This window comes from Schistocerca gregaria, chromosome 1, assembly GCF_023897955.1.
Source record: "Schistocerca gregaria isolate iqSchGreg1 chromosome 1, iqSchGreg1.2, whole genome shotgun sequence".
NCBI classification, from domain to species: Eukaryota; Metazoa; Arthropoda; class Insecta; order Orthoptera; family Acrididae; genus Schistocerca; species Schistocerca gregaria.
This window is the reverse complement of record NC_064920.1, coordinates 874,811,256-874,832,619: the sequence shown is the minus strand read 5'-3', so window position 1 is coordinate 874,832,619 and position 21,364 is coordinate 874,811,256. Positions and strand designations below refer to the sequence as shown.

Sequence of the window (21,364 nt, the reverse complement as noted above, 5' to 3'; positions counted from 1 at the left end):
GGTTCCCGTATCGATCCAATTGCACACTCCCCGCTCTGTTACAGAGCCGCCATCAGCTTCGAGAGTCCCCTGCTAGCATGCAGGGTCCATGGATTATGAATTTCTCTCCGTACCCGTACACGTCCATCCGCTCCATACAATTTGAAACGAGACTCGCCTGACCAGGCAACATGTTCCCAGTCATCAGCAGTGCAATGTCGGTGTTGACGGGCCCAGACGAGGCGTAAAGCTTTGTGTCACGTAATCAGCAAGGTCACACGAGCCGGCCATCGGCTCCGAATGCCCATATCGATTATGTTTCGTTAAATAGTTCGCACACTGACACTTGTTGATGGCCCAGCATTGAAATCTGCAGCAATTTGCGGAAGGGTTGCACTTCTGCCACGTTCAACGATTCTCTTCAGTCGTCGTTGGTCCCGTTCTGGCAGCATCTTTTTCCAGCCGCAGCGATGTCGGAGATTTGATGTTTTACCGGATTTCTGATATTCAGGATGCACTCGTAAGATGGTCGTACGGGAACTTCCCCACTTCATCGGTACCTCGGAGATGCTGTGTCCTATCGCTTGTGCTCCACTATAACACCACATTCAAACTCACTCAGATCTTGATTAGCTGTCATTTTAGCAGTAGTAACTGATCTAACAACGGCGCCAGGCACTTCTTCTATTACAATGGCGTTACCGACTACAGCGCCGTATTCTGCCTGTTTACGTCTCTCTGTATTTGAATACGCATGCCTATACCAGTTTTTTGACACTTCAGTGTATATGACTATGTGCTTCTCTCTCTCTCTCTCTCTCTCTCTCTCTCTCTCTCTCTCTCTCTCTCTCTGTGTGTGTGTGTGTGTGTGTGTGTGTGTATTATAACAAGATAGTTAGTTTCCATCTGGAATGGTATAATGTAATATTTAGGTGACTCAGCTCTCAAATAAGTCGTATCTACAACAAGAAAAAAATAATAATTCAATTGTCACTCAGTAACACCTTGTGTATCATTCCTGTTAGCGAACTACCTACAAAAAATTGTTTTGTGATTAAGTTCTTCAATTACGACGTTTGTTCTTTTTCGCTATGCCCTTGTCCATCAACTGCCCACGTCCTGAATGGTTATGAGCTAATGTGGCGTCCTTCATGTCGCCACCTTGTTAGTCTCCGGGACAGAATGCATGAAGCCGGCAGCTGTGGCCGAGCGGTTCTAGGCTCTTCAGTCCGGAACGCGCTGCTGCTACGGTCGCCGAATCCTGCCTCGGGCATAGATGTGTGTGATGTCCTTATGTTAATTAGGTATAAGTAGCTCTAAGTCTAGGGGACTGATGACCTCAGATGTTAAGTTTCATAGTGCTTAGAGCCATTTGAACCATTTAACATGCATGCAGCTTTATCCCTTATAGAACTGTGCGAAAGTTTTACAGATGTTTGCGAATCGTGTAACTGAGGTGGTTTATGGATAACAGGCCAGTATTCATTTAGTCAGTTGCTTGAAACGGTCTAAATGCAACGTCAAGGCTGTCTGGCACACCAAACCTCCTCGTTAATCCGCCGGATGCAATCGATCCTGGCCCGGCGCACCTGTCCGTCCCGGAAACGGCGCTCTATTACTCTTGGTTATACAGGCAAGTTGTAACGACATTTGTATCTGACTGTATTATAACAGTCTACTGCCCCATCTGTCACTGGTCGGAATAAAATAACCTTTTATTCTGCAGTCACCACTGCACTTGCAATTTTTGCTACGTAGAACTTTTTAAGCACTTGTGTCAATTATGCGTCGGACATAACGTAATTAATATGCATATATGAAACAATAATTTACTGTCGAGTGAATGAAATGAATATTTATATAATACAACCCACTGTAATGCACATACGTGGGCTGCAGTCAAAGAGTGCGTTGAGTATTACAACGATAAAACCATAGCACGTTAGCCTAGTGCGCCATAAAACTTAACACACATTAAGCTCATTAAAAGTGGTCGGCGTACAGCATTGGAGAACATCATGTAACACAAAATTTTACCACATTACAGGACTTGAAAATTATACACATGAACCCACACGTTTCCTAAACAGGTGCGATGTAGCACTTCAGTGTAAAAGTCTACTGGACTAAAGACTGCATGGCGACCCCTCACGGCCAACTGTTGAGAAAGAAACTCTGAACTGCTTTTCTTCAAATAACGCAAAGCAACATTCGTTAGCCTACAACAAGGTCATATTGCTATGTATTAACATTATCAGCAACACATATGAGAAAAAAGGAGAATTTGTAAAATACGATTAAGAAAAAAGTGATGTACACACCTGTAAACGTATTATTCAACCTGATCTACAAAGGTAAAGTTTGTCCAACTGGGAATTTTCTTTTAAGGAGAGGTTATCGATCCCTTGGGATTAGGATGGGGAAGGATGTCAGCCGTGCCCTTTCAAAGGTAGCTATTTAGGGAAGTCTTGGAAAACGTAAATCAGGATGGCCGTACGCGGATCTGAACAGTCGTCCTCCCGGGTGCGAGTCCAGTGTGCCAACCACTGCGCCACCTCACTCGGTTTTTGCCTTTTAAACAGTATAATGGAAACAAAATTCTTGCATGTTTGGTGGGGTTGGGGAGAGTGGGTCCACAGAATCGGCGATGTATTGCTACGACGTTTGACGTGACTGCTACTGAATTGAAGATTGAAGAGGGCAGAGGGCATAGAGGCAGTTAAAGTAATTTTTTTTTAAATGCAGATTCGCTCCTGGTCTACGTCTGAAGTCAGTTAACAATCTATACAACATCTGTAACAAAATTCAAAAGAAATTATTTTACGACAGTCATTACCGAATATAGATCCAATGTTCCTTTTGATTTTGTTGCTAATGGTTAACATTCTGTTAACGAGTGTCACTTACGTCTTGCAATGACATCGCATGAGAAATGTCGATTGTCATTAGCAATCCAACTGTTTTCGTAAAATCATCCTTAATTTTACAATGTCTGTGTTACGTTCCTGTCTAGCAATCTACATCAGAGTCAACAGGAATAAGCAGTTCCGAAAAACTTAAAGTATAAGCTTTAGTGTAGTTTCTCAAGTTTTCATTGTATTTGCATTTTTGAGAGATATATTCTTTTCAAAATAATAATTTTCTTAGCTTTAAAAATCTTTTTTAAAGCGTTTATTTCGAGGATATTAGTATTTAACAAAAACAGACTACATAATTTGAATCGTTCTGTCATTCTGTTCACCAATTAAACTGGATATAACGAGCGGAATGCGTCACGGTCGGTTTTCAATTCATTTTGAGGGTCTTTTACCTGAGGCTCTACTGTCTGACCTGTAGGACGGTAATATAACGTTTCTTTGGGAACTTCTTAGCAATATCTTTCAGAGTTCCCTCAGCTGAGTTCCTAAAAGGTCTCACAGAACTCACTTGCCCAGCTCTTCGTCTGCGTATATGAAGTGATGCCATATAAATGGCACATACGATTATGGATATGTGGACCATGGATACCGATTTGTTTACCGTGATAAGCTTTTATTAAGATGTTATGGGCTAAATTAATTTTTATAATATGATAGATGTACTCTTTTCTACAAACCTATCACAGAGCTCACTGATATACTATACATACACTTATAATGTATTAGCAATGAGAAAGAGGAGACTCTTAAAGGCAACATGTTCATAGTCCTAACTTACACTACATAATTAAACGAAACTCGTATTCCTTTAAAACAGAGACACTGAACGAACGTGATGGGAGCGGAGTAATTGTTACTACAAAGGTTCAGAATTTTCTTTTATTTGGAAAACTGTAGTCCATTTTCAACAATTCTTCAACTACACATAATACATTATACAAGGCAATATAACCAAGTAAATCACACATCGGTTTTCAAAAGTACAAAACTTTATGAACTAGTTACAATTATTGCATGTTATATCGTCATCGTCTTCCAGCTGTAGATCGTAGTGACATTCATCAGTTTTTTCTCTCACCTACGTCCAATATCTATCACAGAGAACTTTCATTACCATACTAACACAGAAAATAGACACCATGATGAACAAGAGTTTTCTTAAGTCATTTGTTTTTCAGCAAAAATATTCTCTGGACCCAACTGAAACTATCTTTTACACATTTCTTCAATGAAAATTAGTTTTCACCTATTAGCGGATTTCGTTTCATCTATTGCCGCATTATATGGAAGATACTCGAAGATACAGTTAACATGTACCGTTTTATGGATCGACTGCCCTCTTTTAATAAACTCATATCCAATTTGCTGACCACAATTACAGTGTTTGTTGTAGTATCTTACCTTGTATAATAACATATTACAGTACAAAACTCCGGCTAAGAACTTCTACGTCAAGAGAAGAGCCAGATGAAAGCGACGGACCTCTCAACAATCTCAAATGTATTTGGGGTTCACGGCAAACACTTAACTTCCAAACTAACATTAATAAGATTAACAACAGATTTGAAAGAGAGTAATTAGTAGAGGTCCGTGACAATGTGAATCTCAGCGTTCGGTGAATGAAGACTTCATCTCTTCTCAATAAATATATGATGTACAAAATGATTAAAAGTTTTCGGTTAGAAATTGTCATTTGGTATAGAGACGTCAATATATGAAGTAAATGTTGCAGTCATCTGAGCTCTTCGCTCTAAAATGAATCGAGGTTTGTACTTCAACATTCACTACTCATATCCGTTGATGAAACTGGTATCTAAACGGGACTTACAACCTAATACTTCCTTAAAACTCTTATTGTATAAATAATTAGTAGAAAGTTGGAACTTTTATGATTGTATGACACGTAAATCTGCTAAATCTACAATAAATCTAGCATTATTCATAAAATACTGTCACTGGAGGTATTGTACGAGAAACAGTTTCTTTGTTAATGGCAGCTTGTGTAGTTAAGTGACAAGTTATCTTTTTCTTAGATATTTTACCTTCTTTTAAAATTTGTTTATTGCTGATCAGTAAAAGTAGACATTTCAAAAAAGTATATCTTTAAGTAAGATAACCTGGCAAGGAAAAGAATGAGTGAGATTACAGGAACCCGTAACGTGGACAGATGTTTTAAAAATTGGCGTACCATATCAAGTACGTAGTTACTTAACAAGGAACGTGTTGCTCTTGGATCAAGAGACCATAGGATACTGTTTGCAGGAGTCAGTAGGAACAGCCAGTGGAGGTGGAGTTTCTTCTGCGTCGTGCGGCATCGTCGTTGTGTCCTGGTCAAGGGTTGGCGGGTTTCTCCTGTGGGTGTGGCTTCGCCTGGCAAGAAGCCCGTGACTAGCGGTTTGACTTCCTGCGGTACACGACTACCATCTTCTCCTGAAACAACAGCCTTGTTAGTCACTTATTCTCTAAATGCCGGAGCGACATGCTAGCAACTAAAAGTCTCGCTGCTGCTAGGTTCTCTCTGTTGGCAGCAACGGAAATGAGCAGTTTTTGACAACTGAAAAGTGGAAAAGGAAAACGTTCTAAGTGTCTGTTTTCCCAAATAAAGGGCTTTCAGTGCTCCTGCGTTTTCGGTACTCTGTTGCATGTCCCTACACTTGGTGCAGATGCCCAACTACGGGGAAAGTCTTTGAAACATGCAGTGGTGGATGGCTTCGAACTTTCTGTCAGTTTGTACTTCTCTCCGGGGTTCCGAAATTTACAAGGTATAAGCAGTGGTTTCTATTGACTATGATTTTACTAGCTACAAATGAAATGCTCTGTTTCTGTATACATATTCAGAATCAAAACTTGATACTTGAGGATTAATGACGCTTGGGAAGAATTTTCTCCATACTATTTTGTCCAAAACTGACATTTCTGAGGCCATGGCTTTGTGAAAACTGTAATAGAAGACCTAGATACTGCTGATAATGCTATTTATTAACACAAATAACGACATTACTGATTTCGACCCGTCAATTTCATCTTCAGTCTGCTATTCTTGCTTATATTACATTTGTTGTTTTTTACTTCAGTTGGAAAAAACAGCCAACAGCTAATGTAAACAACAAGAACTGTAACATACAAGTGAATAGCTGTACAACATGAAACTGTCGATTCGAAACGGGTAACTGCGTTATTCGTGTAAATAAATACGTAGCATCACCGCCAGTGGCTGGTTGGTGTTATTTTCTTCGCGGGTACGAACTTCTTTATTGGCTTCTAGAACGTTTCAGTTTCCTAATACGGAACGTAGGACGTTTTTAATAATGTATTTATTTCCTAACGTATTTCACTATTTTTTTGCTAGCTGTAGTGAGCAGCATTATTTTGGTATCTGAATACTTTCTCAGCTTTTCAAATACAAATCAGTTATGAACAGATAAATATGGATATTGTTTTTCTATTCTACTTACAGTTGTGAGATTTGATGCTTGAGACTTTTTATATTTCACTTTTCATTTTTGCAAGATGTCAGGCAAAGCGAAATCCCATATTAAGGAAGAAATAACAGAAAAAATTGGTTTAAAGCAAGCTTCTGCCAAAGGAAATATTTTCATAGCATCGAAGAATTGCTGCCTACATTGCTTCTCCACGAGCATTTAACAGCAAATTGTAGTAGAGAATCCACGTTTAAACAAATTTTGGGCTAATTTACAACTTATTATGAATCATATATTTTCCTATCGTCCGAAGTTAATGATAAATGATGCCTTATATGGAAGTAAGGCAGGAGAAGTTGACAGAACGTAATGAAGTATTTAATCGACATTAGGTTGAGGCTATTCTATCCGTGTTTTGAATGGGTTCAACTTCATCAAAACACAGTTTTATATTGTCTTCTATTTCCCACTCTCTTATACGGCTCTAAATCGAAACTAAAAATAAATAGTTCATGTACTTTAACAAATATTTAATATATAATATGAGCATTGGAATAACTAGATTCCTAAGAACGTACAGGCTATGGAAGCTAAAGATGTGACTTTTTTATTTTCCTTCTCTTAGAAAAAGCAATGTAACGCTTTTGTTTCTTTCTCTGACCTTGTTCGTTCCGTGCTTATGTCCCGCTCTGGCGAGCACTCATGTCTGTTACTGTACTGGAAAAGTTGTGATCTGTGGAAAAGCACTGTAAAGGGAGAAAACACTGGATTTTGCTGGTCAAAGCTTCAACCTGCGAAAATCTGTGGATGTGACAGGACAGAGAATTAAAATTTTCAAGTTATAATGGAAGTTATTTATTTAAAAATGAGAATTAATTAATAAGAAAGAGTTTTGTGGGCATTTATAGCCGGTGACTTCATTAACTGAAAGTATTCAATGATATTAACTGACAAATTTACGTTATACAGTGTAGGTGCAGTGTACTTTTCTCATTAAGTTGCCGAGTCTTGCGTTCTTGTGATATCTCTGGCCAGCATTGTTTTCGACGATACTGAAACTTGGACAGTGTGCTGAATCCCTTTTTTAATCTTTTCAATGGCTAGAAGTGAGTGCATTCATCAGATATAAGCAATTTATCATGGCATTGATTTTCAAACGTCTATGCGGCCAGCATATTAGTTTAATTATTGTGTTGGCTCTAGTGTAAGATTATCTAAAAATTTAGACGTCGATGAGAAATTAAGGGCAATAATTACCAGGCTTGAGCGAGACTTCGGACACGTAGCATTGGATGAGACGTCACGCGCTGCAGTTTTAGCCTTCAAACAAGAAAAATACTAGTTTTTCACACATAAGTTTGTGTTTGAAGACGGTATTTACAAATCTGAAAAACAGACGAAGTTTTGTGTCTATACATTGCTACCACATGCTGTAGTTTTTCTTAGTTTTCATGTTTTCTATTGAAGTTGCTTTCTTTCACAGTTTTTCGTCTTCAATCATACAGATTTAATGTAGAAAAGTTCTTTTCTAAGATATTTTACGACTAGGAATGTTACGGTTAGGCCTAACATTAACTAAATTTACGTGAAAGATAATGTGTGTGTGTGTATGTTTAAGTAGCTGAAGGCTTTTGGCGATTGTTTAGTTATTTGATCTTCTGTTTGTGGGAGGGGCGATTGGTTGGTACATTTATGGGTTAGTATTGTTTGACAGTTCTGTGAGGGCAGATAGCAGAATTCCAAGGCAGAAAGCTGTGTATTCATTTATTATTTGTTATCCTTCAGCTGTATTTTCCTCAGTCATTATATTTGTGAGGGCTTGTTGCAGCATTTGAGAATTTACATGTCTATGTTGATGGCTGTTGGTCAGTATTTCACGTCCACAAAGTGTTCAGCAAATGTAGGATGACCACTATTACTTTTTAGCACCCTTATGAGCTCTGTATATTTGGTATGAAAGTTTCTGCTAATTTGCCCTATAGAAACTGATTTGCAGTTCTGCCGCAGATGATGCTGAAACTTCAGTGAAACATATTTTGGAAAAAGAAGAAGTTATGTTTTGCTTACGGCGCTCCTCTTCCAGAAGCAAATCAACGTAATTTTAACTTTAGTGATAGACCGGCCGTCGAGACCAGCTCCTTTTTGACGTGTGGCAGAGGGTACTTCTGATAATAATGTGTTTCGACCTCTTCATTATTCAGTACACGAATGGAGAGTGGGAAGAATGATTCTCTAAATCTCTGTACTACCTTTAATTTCCCCGATTTTCTCGTTGTGGTCATTTCTGGAGCGGTACGTGGGAGGAAGTAACACGTTTCCCCAGTCTTCCAGGAACGCATATTCCAGGAACTACGAAAGTAAACGTCTCCGTGATGCACCACGCCTTTCTTGATGTTTCTGCCACTGGAGATTCTTGAAAATTTCCATAAAACTCTCACGCCACATGCAAGATCGTGTGGCGAAACGCGCCACTCTTCGTTGGATCTTTTGTATCTCTGCTATTAAAACAGCCTATTAACAGTCGAAGACAAGTCATTAGTGTTAAAGACTCGGTTGAACAAGTGTTTTTAAAGCACTTGTTTCGTGGATGAATTAAATAAACTTCTTTAATATTCTCTCGATGAATCTCGACCTGGTATCTGCTTGTTCTACTATATGCCTTATGTTGTCATTACACTTCAAGCCGTTTCGGACGGGTGGTCCTAGGTGTTAACGATTGCTACTGTTTATAGTGATTTGCGCCAGTAGTGCTAATCGAGCAGTAGGGTTTTCCTTCGCCTATGTACGTACAAAAGGTTACATTTATTTATGTTCACTTCCTACTGTCAGTCGCTCAGTAAATCTGCAGGCCTCCCTGGATTTCGCTGAAACTTCTAGTGTTGCAACCTTCCTATAGACAAGAGCACTGTTTGCAAATAGGCTCACTGAGTTTAGAAAAGAATCCACCAGACCACTAACATACATACTTATTTAACAGCCATATCTCCGAGGACAAAAATCTGAGTTGATGATTCGTCTTGGCCCATAGGACAAAGTCATATTCATGACTACGACAGAAACGATCACATGATGGACTATCAGCCATGGACTCTAAAATGCGTACGAACAGGTATTCATAGCTGTGACGATATGCGTTTTGGAGCCTATGTTGACTGCACAATTTTTTCCTGCTTTGGTCAATAATATCTTGTCTGAAAATTAATAAAGCCAAGTGTTTCCAGTAGAAGAGATTTGTTTCACAGTATCGACGGAGAGTAAGGGCACATACAGAATCCAGTCACCAAAGCTTACGTTCAACGTCAGCGTGCAATAACCAGATACAGACGGCAAGTGGCAGCGCTAGCAATGGAAAGTATGTAAAGTGAGCGTGGTAACGCAGAAACTGCGCAGTTGGTGTCGCAGTGTGGAAACGGAGCGATTTATCTGGGATTTAAAGGTTCATATCATTGGCTATCGGGCGAAGGGTGGAAGAATTTCCGAAACGGCTAAGTTTGTAAACTTCTAGCGTACCACCATGGTTAAAGCACATGGCGCTGTCTGAAACTGGCGCCAAAGCAGCTGTGGTGCTCCACGGGCTATACATGACAGAAACGACTGCTGCGGAGAAGTGTGTGGGCGAACAGACGTGCAACTGCTAAGCGGCTGACAGCCCAGGTGAACCATAGGGCTACCAACAGTGTCTCTTCAACGACCGTTCAGCAAACGTTGCGTGAAGACCTCCGTAGCATGAGCCTTGTTCATCCACGCACGCTGACTGCTTTTCATCGGCGACAAAGGTTGGAATTTGCATGCCAGTACCGCAAATGGACGTCCACTGAAAGGCGATAGGTGAGCTTTTGGGATGAATTATGTGTTATATTCCAGTGGAGAGAAGACCATTGCAGTATACTGCTGTGCAACAGTCGGAACGGTCCAGGCCGAAAGACGGAGCACTATGGTATGGGGAATGTTATTGCGGCATTTCCTCGTTGATCCCGTTATTTTGGAAGGCGCAACGAGTCATTCAAGTAATCATCTATACTTGGGAACCAAGGCCACCCCGTTTATGCAGTTTGTTTCTTCTCGGCACGGTGTCTTCCAGCAGCAGGGCACTGCAACATGTCACACAGCTTGGACTGTACGTGCGTGGTTCGAAGAGCACCAGGATACGTGTATGATACTCCGTTGCGCACCAAACGCCTCAGATTTATGTCATATCGAGAATCTCTGGGATCCCATTGCTCGGACTGTTCGTACCAAGAATCCTCGACCGACAAAACCTAGTGCAGATGGCCACTGGAATGGAGTCAGCATTGCTCCACATGCCTGTCCTTATCTCCCAGAAGGTTATTGATTCTCTTCATCTACATCTACATCATATTCCGCAAGACACATAATGATGTGTGGCAGAGGGTACTTTTTGTATCACTAACTGAGCCCTTCAAGCTTGTTCCACTCGCGAATAGTGATTCACAATAATGATTGTCAGTAAGCCTCACTATAGGATCCAATTTTTCGAATTTTCTGCTCATGGTTTTTGCCAGTAAGCCTCTGTATTGGATCTAACTTCTAGCATTTTCTCATGGTCATTGCGCGAGACAGATGTGGGACGAAGTAGTACGTTGCCCGACTCTTCCAGGAAAGTGTTCTCTCAAAACTCCAGTACTAAATCTCTCCGTAATGCACAACGCTCCTTTTGCAACGACTGCCAATTGAGTTTGTTCAGCATCTCTGTAACGCTCTCGTACCGACTAAACGATCCCGTGATGGAATGTCCCGCTCTTCGGGATTCTCTCTGTCTCTTCTATCAGTCCTATCTGGTAAGGATCCCAGACAGATGAACAAAACTCAAGATTCGGTCGAACAAGCGCCTTATAAGTCACATCCTTCATGGATGAGCTACTTTTCCTCAAGATTCTTCCTATGAGTCTGTGTCTGTCACCTAATTTTCACAGAATTTGTTTTTGTGGTCATTCTATTTAAGGTCGCTCTGGATAATTACTCCTGTTTCCTGCGGTTTGTCATCAGTAGTGCAGCTATACAGTAGCAGATTTCTTTTCCCATGTATGCGCAATATGTTACATTCATTTACTTTCAGGGTCAACTGCCAGAGCCTGCACCATTCATCGATTCTCTGGAGGTCATCCTGAAAGCCGTTGCTATCTTCTGGGGTTGCTACTTTATTATAGATAACCACATCATCTGCGAACAGGCTTAGAGAGCATCCGTGCTTTCTATTACGTCACTTACATATACTGCAAACAGCAGAGCTACTATCACGCTTCCTCGGGGTAGTCCGGAAATTACCCTTACATCCGTTGATTTCATTCCTTTAAGAGCGACGTGTTGAGTTATGTCTGCAAGAATGTCTTGAATCCAGTCGCAAATCTCCTCCGATACTCGATAAGCTCGTATTTTTTCACTAAAAGGCAGTGCTGTACGATGTCAAATGCCTTCCTGGAGTCAAGGAAGACGGCATCAACCTGAGCGCCATTGTCTACGGCGCTGTCGATCTCATTTAGGAACAGAGCGAGCTGAATTTCCGCAGACTCTCTGTTTACGGAATCCATGTTAATTTTTGTAGAGGATGTTCCCTTCTCCAAGAACGTCGGAATTCTTGAGCTTAAGACAGGTTCCATAACTCTTCAACAGACTGACGTCAACGATATAGGTCTGTAATTTTGTGCATCTACTCTACGGCCCTTCTTAAAAACAGGAATAACGTGCACTTTCTTCCAGTCGCTAGCTACCCTTTGTTAGTCAAGCGATCCACAAATGGTTAAAATGGCTTTGAACACTATGGGACTCGACATCTGAGGTCATCAGTCCCCCAGACTTAGAACTACTTAAACCTACGTAAATCACCCACATCCATGCTCGAGTCAGGATTCAAACTTGCGACTGTAGTAGCAGCGTGGTTCCTGACTGGAGCGCCTAGAATCGCTCGGTTACCATGCCGGCCAAGCGACCTACGGTAAATTACTGCTAGAAGGAGAGCAACTTTTTTCGCATAATTTTTAGAATTTTCTAGGTATCTCACCCGATCGTGACGCCTTTCAACTACTAATCGATTGTAGTTGTTTTTCTACTCCGCGGTCGATTATCACAATATCTGCCATTTCGACGTTCGTATGACGTTTAAAGAGGAGGGACCGTGTTTCGATCTTCCGTTGTGAAACAATTTTGGAAGACTGAATTCAGTATGTCGGGCCTTTTCTCTGTTATCTTCCATTTTCGGTGCCATTATGGCCACCAAGTGAATGAATATATGATTTTGGCCCATTTACCGATTTTACATGCGACCAAAACCTCTTAGGGTTTTTACTCAGATCGATTGCCAAGGTTTTTCTTTCAAAGTAATTGAACGCTTCTCTCATTGCTTTCCTTACGCTCATTTTCGATTCGTTCAGCTTTTGTTTGTCAGATAGATTTCTACTGCTCTTGAATCTGAGAAGAAGTTCCCTTTGCTTAAGTAGCAGATTTCTAACACGATTATGAAACCAGGTAGGTCTTTACCATCCCCTAATACCTTCCTCGGAACGTATTGTCTATGGCACATTGCACGACTATTTTCAATTTTTTTCCATTTTTTTCAACATCTTCGTCCTCATCACCAAATATTTTATACTGTCTCCTCAGATACTCGGATATCTATACCCTGTCACTGTTGCTAAACAAAAATATCTTCCTACCTTTCTTAACATTCATTGTCAGACCCGTCGTCACAGATGCTATCGTAGCCTTATTATCACTGATACCTTCCTCTGCGTTAACTGATTCAATAAGTTCAGGTCTGTCTGTCGCCAGGAGGTCTAAGACGTTATCCTCTTCCTGCATATCCGCGCTGCAAGAGATGGTTGTTCAGGCTTTTGACAACTTGTCACATTAATGTGACTGGGCCGTGTAGTTCTTAAGGAATTCATTTTAGAGGTCGTGTTTACTAGAAATTTTGCTTCTAATGATTGTACCTGTCGTATGACTGAATAAAGACTACTGAATCGCCAATGTAGACTTTACGCTGTGGCGCATGACTTTTGAATCATCACCTATATTGAAAAAGAAACGAATCTGTCACACTTCCTTGCTGTTCTCCTGAAATTACCTATACGGACGTTGGTTTTGTTTCCTTAAAGATGACTTGTACTATCGGAAGAATCAAACCATAAATATAGCCCGACACTCGGGAGGTTCCCAATTTTTTCACTAAACGACAGGATGTAACTGTAGCAGAAGGCTACTCTCCGAAAGACAACATGGTATCAACGTGGGCGCCGTTGTGTGCGGCGGCTTGCAAAACGAATCACAATACTAAAATGAAATCAGTCTGCACATCTGTGAAAATATAACCCACTGCTAGGTAACAATCGATATCACGTTGTCCATATTCTTATTAGGAATGCCATTATATGTTGCTTTTTCCATAGTGCCGTGTAGATCAATACGAACTGTAATCATAACAGTTTTGTCACTTGATGAAGCTCAAGGGAGAAAAATTAGGTAGCAGCAAATGAAATAAAGTATTTGTTCAAGAAGCTGATGTAAATGTCGTGTGACTAGGGCCTCCCGTCGGGTAGACCGTTCGCCGGATGCAAGTCTTTGGATTGGAAGCCACTTCGGCGATTTGCGCGTCGATGGGGATGAAATGATGATGATTAGGACAACTCAACACCCAGTCCCTGCGCGGAGAATCTCTCCGACCCAGCCGGAAATCGAATCCGGTCCCTTAGGATTGGAACTCCGTCCGCTGACCACTCAGCTACCGGGGGCGCACAAGAACTAGATAAGACCAGTCCTTTATTCGATACGATAGAGCCTTCTGGTCGTGTGCTGTCGTATCGTTCTCTACTGAGGCACACTGTTCATTCTAGGTTTAATCATCCTTTTCAAAATAAGGGGCATAATGGTAAGTGAACAACTTAATGCTGTGCGCTGACGTGACAAAAGTCATGGTATAATTCCTAATATATTGTCGGACCTGCTTCTTTCCGGTGTAGTTCACAAACTCGACATGGCATGGGCACCACAAGTCATTGGAAGTCCACCGCAGAAATATTAAGCCATGGTGCCTCTATAGCCATCCATAAATGCGAAAGTTTTGCAGTGCAGGATTTTGTGTAGGAACTGACCTCTCGATTATGTTTCATAAATGTTCGACAGGTGATCAGATCATTCGCTCGAATTGTCCAGTATGTTCTCCAAATCAGTCATGAACAATCGTGATGCAGTGACATGGCGCACTGTCATCCATAAAATTTCTATCGTTGTTTAGAAACATGAAGTCAATTATCGGCTGCAAATGGTCTCAAACAGTGGCCAAACATGTTCAGTTGGAGCAGAGGACTCAGTCCATTCCATGAAAACTCAGCCCACACCATTATGGAACCACCACCAGCTTGCACAGTGCCTTGTTGACAACCTGGCTCCATAGGTTCGTGAAGTCTGCCCCGAACTCTGCTCTTACCAACCGAAACTGGGACTCATCTGACCAGGCCACGGTTTTCCAATCGTCTAGGGCTCAACCAATATGGGTACGAGGCCAGAAAGGAGCTGCAGGCAATGTAGTGCTGTTAGCAAAAGCACAAGCGTCGGTCGTCTGCTCACATATCCCATTAACGCCAAATTTCGCCGCAGTGTGCTACTATAGGTTCCTCGTACGTTCCACATTTATTTCCGCTGTTATTACACTCAGCGTTGCCCTGACAGCTCTACGGAAACGCCGCTGCTCCCAGTCGTTAAGTGGACGCCCGTTGCCCACTGCGTTGCCCATGGTGAGAGATAACGCCTGAGATTTGGTATTCTTTGCAGACTTTTGATATTGTGGACATATGAATGCTGAATTCTATAACTATATCCGACATGAAATATTTTATTCCTCTAGCTCCAACTACAATTCACCTCTCAAATTCTGTTAGTTCCCGTCGTGTGGCCATAATCAAGTCGGAAACATTTTCACATGAATCATCTGAGTACCAATGCCAACTCCGCCGATGCATGTCCTCTTATATTTTGTGCAAGCGACACTACCGCCATCTGCATAGTGCATATCGCCGTCTCATGACCTCTGTCACCTCTGTACATGTCCCAGGGCAAGAAGTAAACCAGTCATCAACACCAAAAAATAGTTACAACTCCACACTGCCGCAATGAGTTTTCACTGACGCATCAATTCACCACGTCCAGTGTCCACCTTGAAATTGAGTGTCATCAGGCTGCGGGAACGTATCACGGTAAGGGAAGTATGTACGTGGAACACAGGCGGACGGAGTAACGTTCTAGCGACGGCACGGACTCTAAATGGAGAAAATCGACTGACATAAGCGACTTATGGCACTTTATTGGGGCCCGGCGTCTGGAAACGAGCATTTCAGAAACGGGGAAGATATTCAGCCCTTCGCATGTTACTATCATGCATCCCTTTATGCTTGATGTTTCTCCCGGAAGGGACTGTATTTTGCAGCAGGATACCTGCCCGTGTCACAAGGTCAGAATCGTGTTACAGATGTTTGAGGAGCATGATAATGTCTTCATATCCATGTCTTGGTCACCATATTCGCCTGCACTGAATTTCTCAGACAAATGTGGGACGTAGTCGGACGCTAGCACCTTGCACACAAACCATCGGCTCATAATTTACGGAATATGTGTGACTTTCGGGTATACAGTTCGTGTCATATACCACTGCAAACTTACCAAGAGCTTGTCGAGCTCACACGACCTAGAATCGTTGCTGTACTGCATTCCAAAGATGGACCAATAAGCCATCATCCTGGCGGTCGGAATGGTTTGGCTTATCAGTATAACTCTGCATGTTACAAACCATAGTGTGACTTGGAATTGTTCACGCAAAATAATGATTTAGCAGTGGTGAAAACCATGTTAATGGCAAGTACACTCCGCTCAAAAATAGGGCACTAAGCATTTAGACTGGTAACGCACTAGATACAGATATATACTTCAGTGGATGTAAAGTTCCTTTATTAACAGTTAAAGCAATATCACATAAAGTGTCAAATATAAGGGGCGATCAATACCTTTCAGTTTGATGATGATCATGATGATTGGTTTGCTGGGCACTCAACTGAGCGGTTATCAGCACCCGTACAAATTCCCAACCTTTGCTCAGTCCAATATCGGCCTTCTTATGAATGATAATGAAATGAGTTTCAGTTTGAGTGCGTTTCTGTAACGTATGTGGTACCTAGCACGAGACGCTGGTATAGAAGCGGCGACATGTAGGCAAGAGATTAGTGTAGCGTTCTTGTCTTTCCGACGCTGAAAACGTGAACCAAATATGTCAAAACTCTTTAGAGAAAAGAGAATGCGTATGGGGTAGTAAGTCTGTCGAAAGCCACCGTTGTGGAACGGAGTGACAAGGGGTGCTGCTGCTTCATGATAATATACGTCGCCGCACCGCAAATGTAACTGAGACGTTATGCCAACTCAACACTCGTATCCAACCCTATACCTTGAATTTGGATCCTTGACTTTGTACGGCACGCATCCTGTACAGCAACTTGTCACAATTCATAACTCTTGAAAGCATCGGATCGCTGCTGGTTTCACTCCTTCACACACCACTGAGACCATCCTATGATTGTACGGACAAGCTTCCGGGGGGTCGGGGAGCGAGAACAAATACAATGGATAGTTCGGCTTGGTCACAGTCTTTGGGTAACATAAGCGATTGGAGGGAGTTATTCAGCACCAAATCCCATCGTCAAGGAAAATACCTAGACAGAAATTCGAGGAACTATCGGGTATGATGATCGTGATTGTGTAGATGACGAACGTAGTTGTTTGTTTGTGTGTGTGTGTGTGTGTGTGTGTGAGAGAGAGAGAGAGAGGGATGGAGAGAGAGAGAGAGAGAGAGAGAGAGAGAGAGAGAGAGAAAAGGAGAGGGGGGAGAGAGTGCTCGCGTGCGCGCGCGCGCTCGTGTGTGTGTGTGTGTGTGTGTGTGTGTGTGTGTGTGTGTGTCTGTGTGTGTGTACTTTGTTTGTGTAGATGTTTCGATAAAGAAATGGGAAAAGGAGAGAGGGAATAAGGGAAAAGGTGCCGAGAGCAGAGAAAGAAAGAGCAACATGGAAGTACTGTATGTATGTATAACAGGGTTATTGTGGTGGGAAATGAAAAAACCACCCTATAAATACGTAGATGTAAATGGAGGTTAGGCTCTATAGCGGATCATCTTACATTTTAACATCTACCGTGAAGCAGTGATTCTGCACAACTGTGAGTCTACCTGACCATAGTCTTTATCTGTAGGAACTCTCAGTAATGATGAACAATCATTCACGTACGGCTCAGTCTCACATTAATGGGACAAAATCGTTGTCGGATGACTCTGCCAGAAGAATAACACGAACTATGACTCCTTTTTTGTACGATATCATAACTTGATTTACTACGTACGTAGATGGTAATATCGTAGGGTAGGAAAATCCGATGTAAGTGTATGTGTACGTCATGAGGAGATACTCCATTAATGCACTGCACATTGTGTGATGTGTATGAAGTCACTGTAAGTCCTGTCAAAATCACGAGCCAGTGGTACTGCAGTGCTGTGCAATAGATACTCACCTTCCTAGCAAAGTGCAAGGGCGTGCTGGAAAGTAATGCCTCCGTATTTTTTAAGTGAAAACTCTTAAAGCTATTTAAATAATAGAAACGTTATTACAATTCTACAACTTTCATTTTTCATGACTGCATATTAGCAGCCCACTTCCGCTTGAGGACTCCGAAGTTTATAACATGACGGTGTGTGAATTAACTTTGTCGGTGCGTGAGAAACAGTGTACAGTAACTCAGTTTTGAATTTGAAGAGTTCGCCCACTCACGGAGCACTCTCTCTTTCAATATGACAACGCCAGACCACACAGTAGCACTACAGCTTCTGTTACAATCCGACGTCTTGGGTTCGCTGTCATCGATTATCCTCCATACAGTCCCGACTCGGCACCATCCGATTTTCCTCTGTTTCTAAAACTTAAGGAATGTTTTCGAGAAATTCACTTTGATAATGATGAAGCGATGCAAGCAAATCTGAGGTTATGGCTCCGTCAATGTAGTCAAAGATTCTACATCGACTATAACGATAAACGGCTATTTCTCTGATAGAAAAATGTTTGTTTACAGGATGACTATGTTGAAATATAAAATATATACCCATTAAAAAAAGATTTAGAATTTAAATAATACTTATCTTATTTAAAATGCTTTAAGAATTTTTCCAAAAAATTCGGAGGTTCTACTTTCTAGTGCACCCGCGTGTCTTCGTTAAGGTTTAGATCGACTCAAATTTTAAAGTTTGTTTTAAAATTTACAATGGTTTTGTATCGCGGTAGTGATAACTTATGTTTACCTTGCCACAACATTATGGTAAAATATTATGACACAATATAAGATAAACTATGTAGCTATTTATTACACAGACAGAAAACGGAACACATTTGTGGTAACTCATAGATGTAAGAAATTAAAAGAAAATGTATTGTACATTATCACTAGAGCTGAATCTTCGGAGGTATTAATAAAAAAGGAATGCCATATAACATTGCTTAATCGCCTGTTTAGATGTTTTCTGGAATATTAATGTTCTTACAGTCAGCCTCAAAATAGTTATTTTGATAATCTAACTACATACTTTTATTTTATTTGTAAGCACCCTAAGCGAAATTATTATGAAAGACACCTGAGGCTTTCTGTCATTTTACTAAGGATTGATTTGTGTTCTTGTGGGCTCCTTTTCTCCCCCGCGAATCATTCCGCTCATGTCCAATGCTGGCAGTGCCACATGCTTACGTCTACTTGATTGTCATTTGTCTTTTTTGTTTTAGTTTTCAAGAACTACTGTAAACAGCGCATTTTGGTGTATGTCATATTTTGCAGTATTTTGATTACAGGTAATTCTAAGAATAGTTTTCTATATTAACTGTGTTTTTACAAGAAGTGTATGATGAGCGTAATATACACTGTGTAGAATACCCGAATAAAATTGTCATTAAAAGAATTAATTAAACATGACAGTTATTGATATCATCTTTTCCAAGAGACTGCTTAGTGCAATGTCCGTAAAAAAAGTATACGATTTATGGTTCCAATAGATTAAGATTTCATAAACTAATCTCATTAATAAAGGAAATAATTGTCCTGAATGGGTCTGCGATCATTGTGGGCATCTTTGAATGAATCGATCTACATCGCTTAATGTATTTTTTTATTTACAACTTTGTTTCGACTACTGCCATTATCAAACCAAAACTAAAAACTTGTGAAACACCGTTTGATTTCGGTTTGTACAAACGAAATCCTAAGGAGGGTGTCAGGTCCTTTATGTTGTTTTAAGAGGTTCTGAGTTAAGTTCTGATAACCGTAGCAGTTGAATCGCCACAAGGTTTCAGAAAAAAATGTCCTACTAACCAGATTAGAGAGCCCATCTGTCTTATTTTAAAAGCCTAACTATAAGCACGGAGCAGGTATAGCTTTGAGCGATTGTGTAGCAAGCGTACAAGAAAGGCACTGGAACGGTTAGAGTAGTAGCGCTACCCGCAGAGCAGTGGTGACGCCGCCGAGCTGGCAGTACCTTGCTGTAGACGGCGACGGCCGCAGGACTCACCGATGTGGGGACGTGCTGTCCCCCGAGGCAGACGGCGCGCTGGAACTGCTGCTGCTGGTGCTGGTGGTGGTGGTGGTGCGGCTGGTGGCTGCCGTTGAGGGCCACGTGCCGGAAGTGGTGCCTGGGCACGCGCACCAGCTCGGCGCGGCCGTCCTCGTAGTCGTCGGCGCAGGCGGACGCGCCGGCAGCGGCGTCTTCCGGGGGCTGCGGCGGCGCCGACGGCGCGCCGGCCGCACCGCGCGGCTTGTCGCAGCCGCAGGCGTCGTGCCTGAGCGCCGCGGCGCCCTCCTCCAGCGTGAAGTAGACGGAGGCGGCGCCGTGCTCGCGCAGCCGGCGCACCGAGCGCAGCAGCAGCGCGCGGTGCCCCGGCTCCAGCACGCCGATCGCGTCCAGGTCGGGGTCGCCCACCTGCTTGCAGATCTCCAGGTCGTCGTAGCCGTTGTCCAGGAAGGACTCGGCGTACTGGCCGAGGTGCAGCGAGCGCAGCCACGCCTCGACGATGTTGCCCGCCATGAGCGCGGCGCGCCACTGCCGCGCGACATATTGGCCCCGGGCGGCCGGCGCGCCGCTGATTGCTAGCGTCGCCGCGGGCAGCAGCACTGTCGCCCGGCGCCGCCCCCACCCCCCGCGTGCCGCCGCCGCTGCCCCTGGCGCTCCGTCGAAGAAAGCGGCGCGCTTCATCTGCGTCCTCCTCTGCTGTCATTGTAGCACTGCCCGGCTTCCACTTTCAGAAGTCACGCGACTTGCAGTAGCGGCTATTGTTCATCATGAAGTGGGTGGCACATGTAGCACTGAAAACCCGTCTTCCGGCTGCCTAAGGAAAGAACAATTTATTCTTGGCACAAAGTATAATACGTCGTGACTACTCTGCAATTTAAGGTGAAATTATAACAATAAAATTTATATCAAAGTTCTATACTTACACAAGCAGTGTTTGGCAGAGGATTCCTTGAAGAACTTGAAAACCTCCTCAGCTACCTTTGAATTTCGAATACACGAAAAATGTGACTCCAGTAAAATGCCCTGAAAACATGCTCCTTTTCTACAGACTATTGATCCAGAAATAATTCTTAACTTCGTATGATGACTGTTTAGTGGCCATATTCGACAGTAGAAGACGTTCTACGTCACAGAATGATCTCCTGTTAAAAGTTCCTACAGTGTACGTTCCTAGAAGATCCAACCAATATCAAGCTTCCACGTATATCTCGCTAAAAGAAAACTAAGATAAAATTATATTCGAGCCCCCACGGAGACTCATCAGCAATCATTCTTCCCGCAAAGCATATGTGACTGGAACAGGAAGAGAGCGATGTGCCATTGGTACATAAAGCACTCTCTGCTACATACCGTAACGTAGCTTGCGGAGTGTAGATGTTCAAAAAATTTGGAAATGTTTGTGAAATCTTATGGGACTTAACTGCTAACGTCATCAGTCCCTGAGCTTACACACT

General features: G+C 42.2%; 1 protein-coding gene across 2 annotated transcripts; it reads right to left on the bottom strand.

Annotated features, from left to right (window-relative positions):
* Positions 1-3,762: 3,762 nt before the first annotated feature.
* LOC126307850 (sterile alpha motif domain-containing protein 5-like) lies at positions 3,763-20,474 on the bottom strand. 2 transcript variants are annotated; one of them, XM_049992085.1, is made up of 2 exons: positions 19,911-20,474; positions 3,763-5,327 (listed from the first exon to the last, which is right to left on the bottom strand). In XM_049992085.1, the coding sequence occupies exons 1-2, from the start codon at positions 20,421-20,423 to the stop codon at positions 5,286-5,288; spliced, it is 555 nt and encodes a 184-aa protein (XP_049848042.1). In that variant the 5' UTR covers positions 20,424-20,474; the 3' UTR covers positions 3,763-5,285. The 2 variants fall into 2 exon arrangements, with proteins under 2 accessions (XP_049848042.1, XP_049848041.1); XM_049992084.1 differs by having other exon boundaries at positions 19,878-20,434.
* Positions 20,475-21,364: the final 890 nt, after the last annotated feature.

Excerpts from the sequence above, each read along its gene's own strand:
- LOC126307850 (XM_049992084.1), bottom strand. The coding sequence starts at position 20,423 with ATGGCGGGCAACATCGTCGAGGCGTGGCTGCGCTCGCTGCACCTCGGC. Across the intron at positions 5,328-19,877 it reads CCGTCGCCGTCTACAGCAAG|GAGAAGATGGTAGTCGTGTA; the intron begins GTACTGCCAGCT and ends CTGTTGTTTCAG.